General features: G+C 43.9%; 1 protein-coding gene across 2 annotated transcripts in view; it reads left to right on the forward strand.

The window, feature by feature from the left end:
• Positions 1 to 16,523, forward strand: part of PTPRA (protein tyrosine phosphatase receptor type A) — a 106,946-nt gene that overhangs the window by 46,617 nt on the left and 43,806 nt on the right. For both annotated transcript variants that reach the window (XM_058679882.1, XM_058679883.1), the window contains exons 3-4: positions 11,178 to 11,256; positions 11,734 to 12,075. In XM_058679882.1, the coding sequence (XP_058535865.1) occupies positions 11,178 to 11,256; positions 11,734 to 12,075 (421 nt within the window). The remainder of the gene's footprint in view (positions 1 to 11,177; positions 11,257 to 11,733; positions 12,076 to 16,523) is intronic.

Below are 16,523 nucleotides of genomic sequence, written 5' to 3' on the forward strand. Positions count from 1 at the left end.
TTCATCTCTAGAATGGAAAAACAGTATTTTTATAAGATTCTGATGAAGATTAAATGGGCTCAGGGTTATATAATGTCTTTTAGGAGGAGCCTGGCACATAGCAAACAACCAAACGCTGTAGTTGCAGAAAGTTTTTGTTCCGAGTACTAGTAATATACAAGTAATGCTGATTGTGTGAACAGTTAGCTGACCTGATGCCTTTTCCCTAGGTCAGGAAGCCTGAACATCTGGAGGAGCAAGCCTAAGATAGGGCTGAACATGTGCAACTTGTCCTGGGTTTTGCACACTCCTAGGAGACAGGCTCAGTAAGGCTGTGAACATACATTTTTCTGGAATTTTGGGAAAGTTCTGGAAAGCTTTGTCTCTGCCAAAGAAGTGAATTTATTGAAAATCAAGATGGGTACTCGTGGGAACTATCTGAACATCAGTGCTTGATTAACCTGAGCACATACATATGTTTTTATTCTTTTTTTTTTTTAAAGGAATCTTCAACATGACACACCGATGACTAAGTTCTTTTCTTTTTTCTTTTTCTTTTTTTTTTTTGAAAGATTTATTATATTTTTATTACAAAGTCAGATATACTGAGAGGAGGAGAGACAGAGAGGAAGTGGAGCTGCCGGGATTAGAACCAGCGGCCACATGGGATCAAGGCTAGGACCTTAGCCACCAGGCCACGCCACCGAGCCCCATACATATTTTTTTAAAAACATTTTTCCTTTAGTTAGAAATCTGTAAAATGGAAGCTGTTAACAGTTAGTTTTAGTTTGCACCATGGAGGCTAAGCTTTTTCTTCATTAATCTCTAGACCTTTAAAACAGGAGTGGAGAATCTGTTCTACCCAGGGCCATCTGGGTATTTATAACATCATTTGCAGGCCATGGTTATCAACTCACCCTGCTAGACATTTATTGAATGTTGAATTCTACCTGTGGTTGCTCTGGCAATACTAGATCAGATGATTGTGGCCTTATATGGTCAGCGAGCCAGACCTCCCTGCAAAGTTTAAAGGATCAAATAATGATAAGTCTGATAGTCCTGAATTTGAATTCCAGCTGCGCAATTTACCAGCTATGTAACTATCACCCAGCTTTTTATCTGCAAAACGAGAATACCTACTTTGAATAGCTGCTGTTGAGATTTCACTGTAAGAAGGTGCACAAGTATTGCGGTAACTGAAGCCTGCATCTTGGTCATGTTGTACCAGTAATAACAAAAGTGAGATTAACTTGGAGTTGGATACCTTAGTGGAAGCTGTCACAGTCCAAATCTGGAAACTAGAGAATGTGTAAGCTAGTCGTGCTGGTGGTGTAAGCTAGTCGTGCTTCATAATGTAGATCCTTTAGCTCTCTCTTGAGTAAATGTGACCAGAGCACCCTCATCAATTCCCTTCCTAAACTAGCACATGTCATAATGTGAGTTGATCTTACTCCTTGTGAGCATCTGTATCAGGATTGAGATTGGTTGTGTTTATTAGAAAATGAAGTAGGTTGTTTCCTCAAATATGCAGAAAATGAAGATAAACAGGACTCAGTTTGGCAGTGTCATCAGCAACCTAGTCTCTAGCCTCTGTTCTGCTATCTTCAAGGTTATCTGGTATCCAGAATGGCTGCTGGGGCCCTAATTGTCATTCCCAAAATTCCAGATTACAGGAAGGAAAAAATACCTTCCTGGAACTTCATACTATCCTTTACTTTCCGGCTCCTTGGTTAGGATGTACTGACCTGTTTACCCCTAGCAGAGGAATGGGCCTGGTCTCCTTAGGAGGCAGTTCTCCGCCTCCTTCCTCTCCTTGCCCTGAAGGGAGAGGGCGTGGGACTCTTAGAGCCTCACAGTCCCTTGACAGCAGCTGCCTGTGTCTGAGCAGGTAATGTTACTCTTGGACCAGAAGCCAAGAGAGCTTTTAGCAGGTATGTGTGTACCTGTGAACAGTTCCTTTAACTTGGGCGCAGTATACATATTGCAGATAACTTAACTCTGAAATGCATGTGAACAGGTGTAATCGATTTTTCATTGACAGCCAAGGTTCCTGTAGAGATGTTATGTTGTGGGTACAAGGAGTCATGACTAGACAGACTCAGACCTCCAGCTGGACTTAGTGCAGGCTTCCTGTCTTCCCATATGTCAGGAGACACAGATGAGCAGAAAATGGGATTAAGTGAAAGGAATGGTGTCTACTTACACATGAGTGCGGGCCACCTCAAGAAGAATTGCCCGTACCCAGGCTAAGGTCGTTCTTTTTATAGGGTAGGGGGTGTGGTTCAGGACAGGACCTGATGGATGTGTAAAGGAGGCAGGGTTTGAAGTAGGGCTGCAGTGCTCATGGTGGCTCCCAGAAAGGTGTCATGGTGTCAGTGAAGTTTAGATGCATGACAATGAGTGAGTGTGCCAAATTTTCAGTCATGTTGAGTCAGCATAGAATGTGGTGCACTTTGGGTGGTGCACACAACTGAGGTGTTGCTGGTCCCTAATGCTGTGTCCTTCACTGCCAACTCTGTCAGAGAGGACCTTACCACTTTACCCTGCTCCACCCAAGTGATGCTTGCTAGGAGGCATATACTAACACCACTGTCAGTGGCATGTGGTTGGTGAGGATTTGAGATGAGAGGGCGAATGTGACTAACCAGACAGCCAGCAGTGGATGTTGTCCGTTTGTGTCCCTTCTCCTGTGTCCCTTGAATCTGCTAGTCTGATTTTGACTCTAAGAACATTTAGGGAATGTCCTCAAGCCTTCTCTATCAGGAACCTTGCTTGCAGGGCTTTTTAAGTATTGCTAATGACATCTTGGTTTTTGTCATTTAAATGATAAACTCTGTTCTCTGAGCACTCATTAAAATGTGAAAGGAATGGCTTTAAAAAAAATAAGAGATGCTTTTGTAATGAAATAAAGATTATATATTGGCCCGCTGTCTGGGTGTGGTGGAGCAGGAGAGAACAAAATGCGCCCCCACTGTGTCCCGTCTGTCCGGGAGCTGCCCTACTCCATGACTCATCGCCCAAAGCCTCCCTGCTCTGCTGCTCACTACGCTCCGTCAACGAAACGTTATGATTCACATGGGCGTTTCGAAAAATAAACGATTATGAACTTGAATTTTTTGCCATTCTTTTGGCTTTCCCGGAATATATAATTCTCTCTTTACTTTCAGGCCACTGTTGCCTAATGGAAAATGATGTATAGAATAGGGAAGGAAACAATACGTAATCAGCTCTTAACAAAGGCAAACAAGACTTAAATAACTGTGATACAGCTGAATATGCGGCTACGGAAAATGTTAGCAGAAATACAGGCTACAGACAGCATCTATAATATCCTGCTTATCGCTTTTTTTGTGTGGCATGCTGGTGTAGTACAGGAAATTCTAAAAAATATAGAAGGAAGTGTTTAGTACTCCCTTGTGAAATGGGACTAACAGTGGGAAATGAGACATGTTTTCCTGGGAGTTTGTTTGTTTGTTCACTTATTTTAATAAGTATGCCTGCTTTTAATGTACCTTGCATATAATTATGGAAGAGGAGAAACAGTGACTTTTTTTCATAACAAATAATGTTTGGGCCCGGCGGCGTGGCCTAGCAGCTAAAGTCCTCGCCTTGAAAGCCCCGGGATCCCATATGGCCGCCAGTTCTAATCCCGGCAGCTCCACTTCCCATCCAGCTCCCTGCTTGTGGCCTGGGAAAGCAGGAGAGGACGGCCCAATGCATTGGGACCCTGCACCCGCGTGGGAGACCCGGAAGAGGTTCCAGGTTCCCGGCTTCGGATCGGCGCGCACCGGCCCGTCGCGGCTCACTTGGGGAGTGAATCATCGGACGGAAGATCTTCCTCTCTGTCTCTCCTCTCTGTGTATATCTGGCTGTAATAAAAATGAATAAATCTTTAAAAAAAAAAACAAATAATGTTCTAAGAAGTGACTTTGAGGCATGATAGCAGCATCATAACATAGATTGAGCCTCCATTGCAGGGTCAGCATCCCATATAGGCATGAGTTCTAGTCCTGGCTGCTCCACTTACAATCCATCTGAGTACTTATGGCCTTGTAGAGGATGGCCCAAGTACTCGGGCCCCTGCCCACATGCAGGAGCCTAGGAAAGACTCCTGGCTCCTGGCTTCCGTTGGGTCCAGTTCCAGCCTTAGCAGCCATCTGCAGAGTGAACAGATAGATGGGGGACACTCTTCTTCTGTTCCTCTCTCTTACTCACTCTGTATTTCAAGTAAATACGTCTTTTTTTTTAATTATTTTTAAAATCACGTTACAAGATTCCTTTCACAGTGGTGACATAAAATGGGATTGTGTAAGACAAAGGGCAATACTTTGAGAAAAATAGATCCTTTAATAAGTAAAGAAAATACTGCAATATAAAATTCAATAACTTAGAACCTGGTGCAATAGCCTAGTGGCCAAAGTATTTGCCTTGCATGAGCTAGGATCCCATATAGGCACTGGTTCATATCCCGGCTGCCCCACTTCCCATCCTGGTCCCTGCTTGTGGCCTGCGAAAGCAGTCAAGGACAGCCCCAAAGCTTTGGGACCCTGCACCCACATGGAAGACCCAGAGGAGGCTCTTGCTCCTGGAATCAGATTGGTTTAGCTCTGGCTATTGCAGGCACTTGGGAAGCAAACCAGCAGATGGAAGATCTTTCTCTTTTATCTCCTTTCTGTAAATCTAACTTTCCAATAAAAAAATTAATCTTAAAAAAGATAACCAATAAGTCAAAAATACTTGAGTATAATATTCAATAACTTGGGGACCAGTGTGGTAATGTAGTGGATAAATCCTCACCTTGCAACTGCTGGGATCCCATATGGGTGCCAGTTCATATCCCGGTTGCTCCACTTCCCATCCAGCTCCCTGCCATGTGGCTTGGAAATGCAGTAGAAGATTGCCCAAAACCTTGGGACCCTGCACCTGTGTGAGACCTGGAAGAGGTTCCTGCCTTTGGCTCAGCTCAACTCTGGCTATTGCAGACATTTGGGGAGTGAACCAGTGGATGGAAGATATTTACATCTCTCCTTCGCTTTTAAGTCTGACCTGCCTTTCCAGTAGAAATAAAAAATTGCTTAGAAAAAAAAATATTCAATAACTTGGGGTTGTCATGTTCCAGCTTCTCTGCTTCTCATTCAGCTCCCTGATTGTGGCCTGGGAAAGCACAGCGAAGGATAAGCTAAAACCTTGGGACCCTGCACTGGCATGGGAGTCCTGAAACAGGCTCTTGACTCCTGCTTGGGTCCACTTCTCTGTATCTCTGTATCTTTCTCTCTGTATCTCCTTCTGTCTATAGATCTACCTTTCTAATAAAATAAATATGTAATTTTAAAAATTGAATGTTTGGGCCTGGTGCACTAGCCTAGTAGCTAAAGTCCTTGCCTTGCACGTGCTGGAATCCCATATGGGCATCAGAAGCCAGGAGGCAAGATCTTCCTCCAGGTTCCTCATGCAGGTACCGGGCCCCAAGGCCATGAGCCATGCTCCACTGGTTTCCTAGGCCTCAGACAGGGAGCTGGATGGAAATTGCAGCATCTGCGACACGAACCGGTGCCCATACAGGATCCCGGTGTGTGCAAGGCAAGGATCTAGCCACTAGACTATCATACTAGACCCTTATAAAGGTTCTTAATACAAATCTTTTTCTACACATGTCTTTGGTTCCTCTCAGGTAAATTTATTCTCATGTAATTAACCTGAATAACAAAGCAGGCGTACATTTAGCTTTGACAGTAGTTGCCAAAGAGATTTTTTTTTTAATGAATTTAAACAACCCCCATAGTGGCTCTTTAATAATCACCCCAGTATTAGAATGTATGCACAGGATTCCAGCATCGTGCAGATGGCAGTCTGGTTGGCCCATGTTCCTCTGAAGTTGATAGTACTATTTTCTGAGATCCAGCCTTTTGACTATCTGCATAAAAACAAGACCTTTGGGCCCGGCATGGTGGCCTAACGGCTGAAGTCCTCGCTTTGAATGCACCGGGATCCCATATAGATGCCGGTTCTAGTCTCAGCAGCCCCACTTCCCATCCAGCTCCCTGCTTGTGGCCTGGGAAAGCAGTCGAGGACGGCTCAAAGCCTTGAGACCCTGCACCCGCGTGGGAGACCTGGACAAAGTTCCTGCCTCCTGGCTTTGGATTAGCACAGCACCAGCCATTGCAGTCATTTGGGTGGCTGAATCATTGAACAGAAGATCTTCCTCTCTCTCTCTCCTCCTCTCTGTATATCTGACTTTGCAATAAAAATAAATGAATCTTTTTAAAAAAAAAAAGCAAAGCTTTTAAAATCCTCCATTGAAGAGCAGTGTGATGGCATAGCAATCTAATTCTCTCTCTGTGGTACCGGCATCCCCTGCAGACACTGGTTCATGTCCTGACTACTCTGCCGCTGATCTGTCTCCGTGCTAATGTGCCTGGGAAAGCAGTGAAAAATGAGCCAAAGGCTTAGCCACTACACCCACATGGGAGACCCAGTGGAAGCCCGTGGCTGCTGACTTCAGATCAGCTTAACTCCAGCTATTGCAGCCATTTGAGGAATGAACTAGCAAATGGAAGATCTGTCTCTTTGTCTTTCTGTAAAAATTGCCTATCAAATAGCAATCTTTTTTTAAAGATCCTCCATTCAAAGAGCAGTATGGATAAGAGAATTGGATTTGGGAAAATATAAAAGCGTCAATAAATCAGATTTGACAGAGAGGTCAGGTGATTTAATAACTCCTATAGATATTTACAGATTGTATGAAAGTACCTATTTATTTACTTTTAACAATGCAATATTCAAGTTTTTACCAGTTTGATAGATGAGAAATGAATCTCAGCATAGCTTTAATTTGACTTCAGCAGAGCAATTTTTGTCATGTTTAAGAAAGCTGGTTGTTCTTGTGAATTGTCTGTTTTATATCGTTTGTCTTTTTTCTCTTGGATTGTTACTCCTGTTTATTAAATTATAAGAACTCTATAGGGAAATCGATCTTTGTGAATAAGTTGCAGATATTTTAAAAGAGGTCTTGGTTTAGTGCAGAGATGGCTGTTTAAGTGGAATGGTGGAAGAAGAAACCAGATTGCCATAGAGACACTCTTTCTAGAAATTTGGCTGTGAAGCAGAGTAGAATGATGATTAATGTCCATGCAAAGAAAGTTTTCTGAGAAATTTTTAATAGTGCTTAAATACTGCAGTTAAAGCTGGGGATGGTGGCAGGATATCAACAGGGCTGGATTCCAAGGGACAGAGATTCTTGGGAGAAACTGTACAAAAGGAGGACAGTTCTGGATATGGAACTGGCTGTCAGAATGGTACAGTCCATTGGCTTTTCTTTTCTTGGAAGTCTGAGCAAGCCCAACAGCCAAGGGTGTGGGGATGAGGGGATAGCTGAAGGGGTGGAGAGGCTTGACATCACTGCTATGCAGAATTGGTACAAAAGCTGACCAGGGAAATACAGAGAGATTGTATTCAGAGTTCCGCTGAGGCAGAAATAGTGACTCAAAGTGATAGAAACATTTGTGGTTGTTTTTTTTTTTTTTTTTTAATTTTTATTGCAAAGTCAGATATACAGAGAGGAGGAGAGACAGAGAGAAAGCTCTTCCATCCAATGATTCACTCCTCAAGTGACTGCAATGGCCAGAGCTGCGCCAGTCCGAATCCAGAAGCTGGGAACTTTGTCCAGGTCTCCCACGCGGGTGCAGGGTCCCAAGGCTTTGGGCCGTCCTCCACTGCTTTCCCAGGCCACAAGCAGGGAGCTGGATGGGAAGTGGGGCTGCTGAGGCTAGGACCTACGCCCATATGGGCTCCCAGTGCATTCAAAGCGAGGACTTCAGCTGCTAGGCCACCATGCCGGGCCCTTGTTTTATTTTCTTAAGCAGAATTTGGCAATACAAGAACAAGGCTGCCAGTTCTGGATTGGAGTTTTTTTCCTATGTTGGCATACCAGCAAGCATAATTAGGTTAATACCAGTGTCTCTTGGTTTTGTAGAGGGAAAAATGAAGACAGGGCACAGATATTAGAACAAAGGAAATTAGAGAGGAGTTGAAGGGACTGGAGAACTGGAGGAGATTAGAAAACAGGTGTAGCTGGTATCACAGAAGACCTGCAAGGATAGAATGTTTGTTGGGGAGAGGGTGGGTTCATTGTGATAGTTTTTCTAGGCGATGACAGAACCTGGAGTGCAGCCATTGATTGTTGTGGGTGACCTGACTGAGTAGGGTGGAGGTGAATGAGCAAGTCAGGGAGCTGAAAGGCTGGCTGATCCAGATGTGGCTTGTGTCATCCGTGAAGTCAGCCAGGGAATGTCAGGCCTTGGAAAGAGGAAGAGAACTGAAGCCACGCCGTGGTTTTCACTGCCAGGAAGTCCCAGAGAGCCTTCAGAAGCAGGAGCCATCAGAGCAGACGCCGGGAGAAGTGGTTTTGCTTGTGGCGTCCTACAGGAGTGAGGAGGATTTCTACCCTGTTTCCTGCCAGGGAGCTCTGGGATACTCTTGAGACCTTTGAAACAGACTTAGACCAGAGAAAAGGAGTGAGAACAGGTGTGGTTGCAGATGAGTTGCAGGGGAGGGGGTTGTCAGGAAGTCACATGAGTTTGCCTGAGGCTTTTGATCTGAGCAGAAGGGGGTCTTCACTGTCGTTTTCCTGGCTGTACCTGTGGCTGATGACATGGATGTGAGAGCTCTTCTCCACACCTGCAAATCCTCTCCACCTTTCATCACTGTGTGTGCCTTCTGTTTGCATTCTCTCACTTCGTGCATACCATTTTGCACATTATGTTTTTGTCTATGAGGTTTACTTTCTATATTCATGCTGTGTAATGAAACCTGCTTTTTTAACTTTCATTGATTTTTATCTGTAAATACATGCTACTTATTTTAAAATGTAGAAAGAAGAGCTGGTAGTATGTATTTATTTTAGTATTTCTAAAATCTAGAAAGAAGGGCTGGCAATGTTGCGACACTGGCTTCTCATATCTGTGTACCAGCTCAAGTCCTGCTGCTCCATTACCCATCTAGCTCTGTGATAACGTGCCTGGGAAGGCAACAGAAGGCGGTTCCTTCGCTTGGGTCTCTGCCACTCACATAGGAGACTCCAATGGAATTCTGGTTTCCTGCCTTCAGGCTAGACCAGTCCCAGCCATTGTGGCCATTTGGGGAGTGAACCAGGAAGTAGAGGTTTCTCTCTCTCCTGTCTCCCTCTCCCTTCCTTGCCCTTTTCTTCTCTTTTTCTCTTTTTTTCCTCTTTCTCTTTCTCTCTCTCGCACTGTAATTCAAATAAATAAAAATAACTTTTAAATTAATTTTTAAAGATGTGTTTATTTTTTGTTGAGAAAAGGCATATTTACAGAAAAGAAGAGACAGAATGAAAGATCCTCCGTCTGCTGGTTCATTCCTCAATGGCTGGAGCTGAGCCAATATGGAGCCAGGAGCCTCTTCTGGGTTTCCCATGTGGATGCAAGGTCCCAAGGCTTTGGGCCATCCTCTACTGCCTTCCCAAGTCATAAGCAAAGAGTTGGGTGGGAAATGTAGCAGCTGGTGCAAGAAGCATTGCCCATGTGGGATCCTGGCACTTGCAGGTGGGGGGATTTGCCTGTTGAGCCGTTGCACCAGCCCCAATTCCTTACTCTTGTGGAGAGAATTGTGTACACTTCCAATTTGGGGTTATGGTCAGTTGTGAGTTGGGTTGGATTCTGTCAATTCTGCTCAGTGTTCACTATCCATATTTTTCACAGGCTTACTATAAAAGTCTAAAAGTCCTTGGTTTAATGATCTCTGCTTAGGCAGAATACAGAATTGGTCCCATCTGAGGAGGCTGCACCTGAGAAAGGGCACCTGTGAAACCCATTGCACTGCTCAGCATTACTGTGCTACCCATGGCAAACTGCTGGTATACATATGAGCCACCTGTGTGTATCTCTCTCCCTACCCTTTGCTTCCCAGAGATTTTCATGTGCCCCTTGGGAAGGCATGTCCTGCTTACTCTGGAGAAAGACTTTGGTACTGAATTACTTCTAGATTGTGAGTCTCATGAAAATTAAGCTTGTGAGCTTATGCTTGCCTATTGTTTCTTCAGTATCCTGCTCAGTTTAGGGCACAGAAATATGAGTGGATGAATGAACCACTGTTACCGGCACACTCTGTGCTAGTGCCCTCTCATGCAGCTTGGTATAGGGTAAAAGTTGTAGTGTGTTAGTGTCATCAACCTGCCTTCTCCATACCTCCTGCTATGAAGGCTGCAAAGCTGTACATAGAATCAGCTGGGGAGTTTGAAAAGAAATACCACCTGGCTCTTCCCCAGAGATGCAATCTGGCACATGAATTTTTTGTTAAGTTTTTCAGGTAATTGTAAAGTACAGCCACTGCTGAGAATCATGGCTTTAAGAGTATGTTCTTATAGACTTTTTTTTAATATTTATTTACCGATTTATTTGAGAAGTACAGAGGCAGAGAAAGCTCCCATGCAAATGCCCGTTAACTACTGGGCCTGGGCCAAGGCTAAAGCTGGGAGCCAGAAACCCAATCCAGGTGTCCTTCATTGTGGCAGAAACCCAGCTACTTCCGCTCTGTTGCCTCCCAGAGTCTGTGTCATTGGGATGCGGGATCAGGAACTGAAAATTGAGCATGATACCAGTATCACCTGATGTGTTCTGGTGGTATTTTAACTACTACACCACCAAGTACCAATCTCAAGATCTATTATTACTTGTATAGAATTCTGTTAATGTTGAACTCCGGGAAATGTGTGACAGGATCCCTCCCAAAAAAGCATTGGTTCAGTACCTACATTTTGGCAACACCTGGGAAAATTCTACCCAAAGTACTTTTTTGAATTGTTCATAGGAACTTCAAGAGCTGGCATTGCAGTGCCACAGGTTAAGCCACAGATTGCAATGCCAGCTTCCTGTATCAGAGAACCAGTTGCACTCCTGGGTGCTAAGGCTGTTCTGCTTCATTCCAGCACCCTGCTAATGCACCTGGGAAAGCAGCAGAAGATGGCTCCCATACTTGGGTTCCTGCTCCCCATGTGGGAGGCCAGGAGGGAGCTCCTGGCTCCTGGCCTTAGTTTGGCCCAGCCCCAGCCATTTTAGTCACTTGAAGAATGAACCTAGTGTATGAAAGATTTCTCCCTCCCTCTGTCACTCTGCCAGTCAAATAAATAAATCTTTCTTAAAATTAATATAATACCTCATCTAGCATGTTTGTTTATTTTTCAGGTCAGCATGGGTTCCTGGTTCATTCTAGTTCTGCTTGGCAGTGGTCTGATTCATGTCAGTGCCCACAATGCTACCACAGGTAAATTGTCCTGTCATAAGGCCAGTAGTGGGAATAGAATTTTGTTTTCACAAAATTTAATGATAAGAATTTGACTAATACATTTTTTAAAGAATAGTAGGATTTTACTCAAGTGAGAGTAAAATATGTATTTTTGGAAACCTTTGAATTGTATTTTATGCTCATTGTTATTTTACATTACTGTATACTATTTTAAATAAAGAAATTATGTGGATTTCCTGACAAGTAAAATAAATTGCTTCTGTTTAAAACCCTATATTAACTCTGATCAACTAAGAGGTCTGTTTCCTCCTCCCTTCAGCGTTAGTCTTTGGAGAAGTGGGAAGGGCCTGGCATTGGATAAAAAAATGTACAAGAGGTTGAGGTAGACAATCTTTGGTGTCCACATCTTTAAATAGTTTGTCAAGATTTACTGCCTTGTGTCTCTTTTTAAGCTTCATGTTTGTATAATATTGCCTTATTGTTTGGTTTTTGTAGTTTCACCTTCCATAGGAATTACGAGATCAGTTCAATTATCAACAACAGAATCAGTTAAAGAAGAGAACAAAACTTCAAATCCAACGTCTTCAGTAACTTCTTTTTCTGTGGCACCAACATTCAGCTTGAATCTAACTCTTGGACCCGTCTATGTAACCACCGTCAATTCTTCAGAGTCAGACAATGGGACCACAAGAACAGCAAGCACCAGTTCTGTAGGCACGACCACTTCACCAAATGGAACGTTGCTTCCAGACAGTCCGTTTGCAGATGCCCGCACCGAGCCCTGGGAGGCGAACTCCAGCACCACAGCAACCACTGCCGAGACCTTCCCTCCTTCAGGTCAGCACACGGTCTGTTTGCTCTGCCTTTTGCTCCAGTTTATCCATCCTTTTATTCTCTTTGTGTTTTATAGCCATATTCTCAGAAGTAACAAAGCAATGAAACAGATAGAAGAAATTCTTAGAACTATCTAATTAACCTAGAATTAAGAAGAAAGGAAAGGGGCTGGACTTGTGACATAGCAAGCTCGGCTGCCACCTGCAATGCCAGCATCCCATATCAGGGAGCTGAGTTTGAGTTCCAGCTGCTCCACTCCCAGGAAGGTAGGCGGAGGAAGGACCAGTGATTGGGCCCTTGGCACTCACATGGGAGACTAGATGCAGTTCTAAGCTCCTGGCTTTCCACCTGAACCAGCATCTTGCCATTGCAGCCATTTGGGGAGTAAACTAGCAGATGGAAAGATTCTCTCTATCTTTCTGTAAGTCTGTCTCTCAAATAAATAAGAAGTATTGAAGGAAGGAAGGAAGGAAGGGAGGTCGGGAGGCAAGCAGGCTGGCAGAATGATTTGGAGAAACAGGTCGCAGTACCATTATTTTGTTCAGGGCCTTAGCCCAGCCCTCTTGTCTCCTTGAGTCAGTCACTGGACTGAAATATAAGTGATCCAAGGATAGAATCAGAGACCTGGATCTGAAACAGGTATTGAAGGAAAAGTTCTGAGCTCTGAACCTCATGTTCCTTGTCTGTAACAGAAAATTAGAGGTTCCTTCTAAGGGCTTCTCCAAAGAGTAAAGGAAATGACCATTCTCCAATTGCCGTGCAGATGATACTCCCATTCTAGCAAAAATCAGTGTTTACTTTTCCATGATCCTATCCCCTTGACTGAAGTTTCTTCTTAGATTCCACTAAGTGGGATTAACGTGAGGGTCAAAAGATGGGGGGAAGGGGACCCGGCGGCGTGGCCTAGTGGCTAAAGTCCTCGCCTTGAAAGCCCGGGATCCCATATGGGCGCCAGTTCTAATCCCGGCAGCTCCACTTCCCATCCAGCTCCCTGCTTGTGGCCTGGGAAAGCAGGAGAGGACGGCCCAATGCATTGGGACCCTGCACCCACGTGGGAGACCCGGAAGAGGTTCCAGGTTCCCGGCATCGGATCGGCGAGCACCGGCCCGTTGCGGCTCACTTGGGGAGTGAATCATCAGACGGAAGATCTTCCTCTCTGTCTCTCCTCCTCTCTGTGTATATCTGGCTGTAATAAAATGAATAAATCTTTAAAAAAAAAAAAAGATGGGGGGAAGGAACTCACTCAGAAACTCCTTGCTGCATTGCAACTTATTTGGTTCCCACGGATGGCAGTGTTAGCTGTGCTTTACAAGTCAGACTCTGCTCGCCTGCTTCTTTGTTACCAGAGCGATTTAGCATTTGCAGTTAAGAGCACAGTCTGCAGAGCTTCCTTACCTGCTTGAATCCCATCACTGCCATAAACTAGCCATGTGACCAGCTTCATCAGTCTGCACCTCAGTTTCTTCATCTGTGAAACAGCAGTGAATGAAAGTATTAGCTTTCACTTTACAGAAGAGCTGTTGGGATTAAGCAAGTTACTGTGACTAAAGCACTTTCATATAGTCCCCACGTAAGATAAGCACTATTTTTAAGAGTTGACTCTTTGTTTGTTTGGTTTTTTTTTTTAAATTTGGAAAGTCAGATATAGAGAGAGGAGGCGAGACAGAGGGGAAGATCTTTCTGATGATTCACTCCCCAAGCGGCCGCAATGGCTGGAGCTGAGCCAATCCGAAGCCGGAAGCCAGGAGCTTCCTTGGGGTCTCCCATGTGGGTGCAGGGTCCCAAAGCTTTGGGCTGTCCTCAACTGCTTTCCCAGGCCACAGGCAGGTAGCTGGATGGGCAGCAAGTTGGCAAGGATTAGAACCAGCGACTATATGGGATCCCGGCTCATTCAAGGCGAGAACTTTAACCGCTACACTATCGTGCCGGACCCAAGTATTGTTTTATTGTTTTCAAGTACTGACTGATGATCCCCAGTAAAAATTTATGGAGATACTTTGAATGTGTAAGACATCCTACTATTTTGGGTGGGATAGAGGAATGCAGACAAATGATGTCTGATATGTGCTTATGATTTCAAGTTGATATCAGCCGTAGCATAGTACTACACCTAGCACATTGCAAAAAGTTCTATAGAACAATTCTGTGAGGTAAGTTCTATAGTACATTTTTTTAAGATTTATGTATTTTTATTGGAAAGGCAGATAAAGAGGAGAGACAGAGACAAAGTTCTTCCATCAGCTGGTTCATTTCCCAAGCAGCCGCAAAAGGTGAGCTGATCCAAAGCCAGGAGCCAGGAGCTTCTCCTGGGTCTTCCATGCGGGTACAGGATCCCAAAGCTTTGAACTATCCTCTACTGCTTTCCCAGGCTACAAGCAGGTTGCTGAAAGGGAAGCAAAGCAGCTGGGATATGAACCAGCATCTGTAAAGGATCCTGACACATGCAAGGCAGACTCTAGCCACTAGGCTACCATGCACTCTATTATTATCTTTTACAGGTGAAGAATTTTGATGAAACTGTGATTTATGGAGTGCTTTCCAAAGTACAGGTTATGACCAATTCATAAAATCAGTTTAGTGGGTACCAGTAGTGTGTGTTTTGTTTTAAATGATCTTATTACATTTCTGTTCTTTCATATTACATATGTAATTTTGAACCCTTTGTTTTTCATACACAAAGGAATTTTGTGTGCATTTTAAAAAATATCTTATTTATTTATTTGAAAGTTGGAGTTGCAGAGAGGAAGAGGGAGAGAGATCTTCATCCAGTGGTTTAGTCCCCAGATGGCCACAGTGGCCAGGGCTGCACCAGTCCAAGCCAAAAGCCAGGAGCTTTTCCAAGTCTCCCATGTGGTAGTAGCAGTCCAAACAGATAGATCAGATGCTGCTTTTTCCAGGGCCTTTAGCTTGGAGCTGGATTGGAGGAGGAGTGCTGGGATATGAGCTGGCACACAAGAGACACCAGGCTTTGCAGATGTCAGTTTACCTTCTATACCACAACACTAGCCCTTGTATGTGCATTTTGAGTAACCACCTAAAATGCATATCTTGCTGTGGGTTATGTCCATTGCTTTGGAAGGAAAAGTGGAATAGTTTGTGCGATGCTTAGTGAATACATGGAAAAAGTGAAGCTAACCCTGCTTGCCTGACTGTACAGCCCACATTTGTACTGTGTACGAGGTAATGATGAACAGGTGTCCTCTTTGAACAGATTCTTATTTAAGACTATAGATGTTAATATTTTCTCAAGATCTCGAGTTTGGCAAGTAAGAAGTTAGGCTACTTCTCATTTTATGATCTTTCCACACTGCTGGCAAGGAACTTAGTTTCTCATTAACTGCTATACGTCCGAATGATGCCTTAGCTAAGAATCCAGTGCTTTTCCTGTTAGAGCAGACATGAGACTGCGTTTATTGACAGCTCGTGTTAGAGATCAACAAAACAGGAACTGTTGTCACACATGGGATTTCAGTCTCAAATCCCACATCCCACTAATCATTACCAGCTTCCCAGTTCTCCTGAAATCATTGTATTATAATTTTTGCTTAAATCAGAATTTGATATTGTAGATTATTGTGACTGTGAGATACTGCATATGGCTAGCTACGCATTTGGTGAGTTTTCCTCCTTTGTTGTGCATTTCCCGTGATAGTAATAGTTACCTGTTTTATGTTTCTATTTTCTGTTATTTCTTGCTAGCCATTTCCCTCATTTTCCAGAATATAATTGCACAGAAAACTATCAATACAGTTTTCTACAAAGTCAGACCTCTTGGCTCATCTGTTAGTTCAGTGTCCCGGAAGAATTCCCCTGAGCCTGCCATCATCCTGTGCTTGTCTAGACTTGATCTCTAGGACTGCCCCACAAGTATCCGCCTGGGTGCTGTCACCTGGGACGTTGGGCTGTTTGCTGGCTTCCAGGTTGTTGCCTTTGAAGCCTTCTCTCAGAATTTGCTGGAGCACATCCTCCACCAGCTCCCTGAGGGAGGGCTGTGTGCAAGGCAGATTGCCTGAGGCCTCACATGTCTAAAAATATCTTGAAGGTTGTGTGTTGAACTTGAGGAAGTCTTTTTTTTTTTTTTTTTTTTTTTTTCTGTTGCAAACAGATAAGTTTATTTGTGAAGGGACCAGGTGAGCAGGGAAGGAAGAGGAAGGGGAAAGCACCTCCGAAGAGCCGGAGGTGGGGTGCCTCTCGAAAGAGGAGGGAGAGAGAGACACCCGAGGAAGTCTTTATCCCCCAGAAATTTTTCAAATATTGTCCTACCTCCTAATTATCAGACTTGGAGGATTCCACAGCAACCCCGATTCCTAAGCCTTTGTGTACTTTTTAGAATCTTTATCATTAATACTAACTGGAAATTTCATGGGAATGTGTGTTTTGACTACTTGATAGGCTCTTGAAGCTGTGGTCTTTCAGTTGTGAAAATGTTCTTATATTTGAAATTTTCATTC

This window comes from Ochotona princeps, chromosome 22, assembly GCF_030435755.1.
Source record: "Ochotona princeps isolate mOchPri1 chromosome 22, mOchPri1.hap1, whole genome shotgun sequence".
Lineage (NCBI taxonomy): Eukaryota > Metazoa > Chordata > Mammalia > Lagomorpha > Ochotonidae > Ochotona > Ochotona princeps.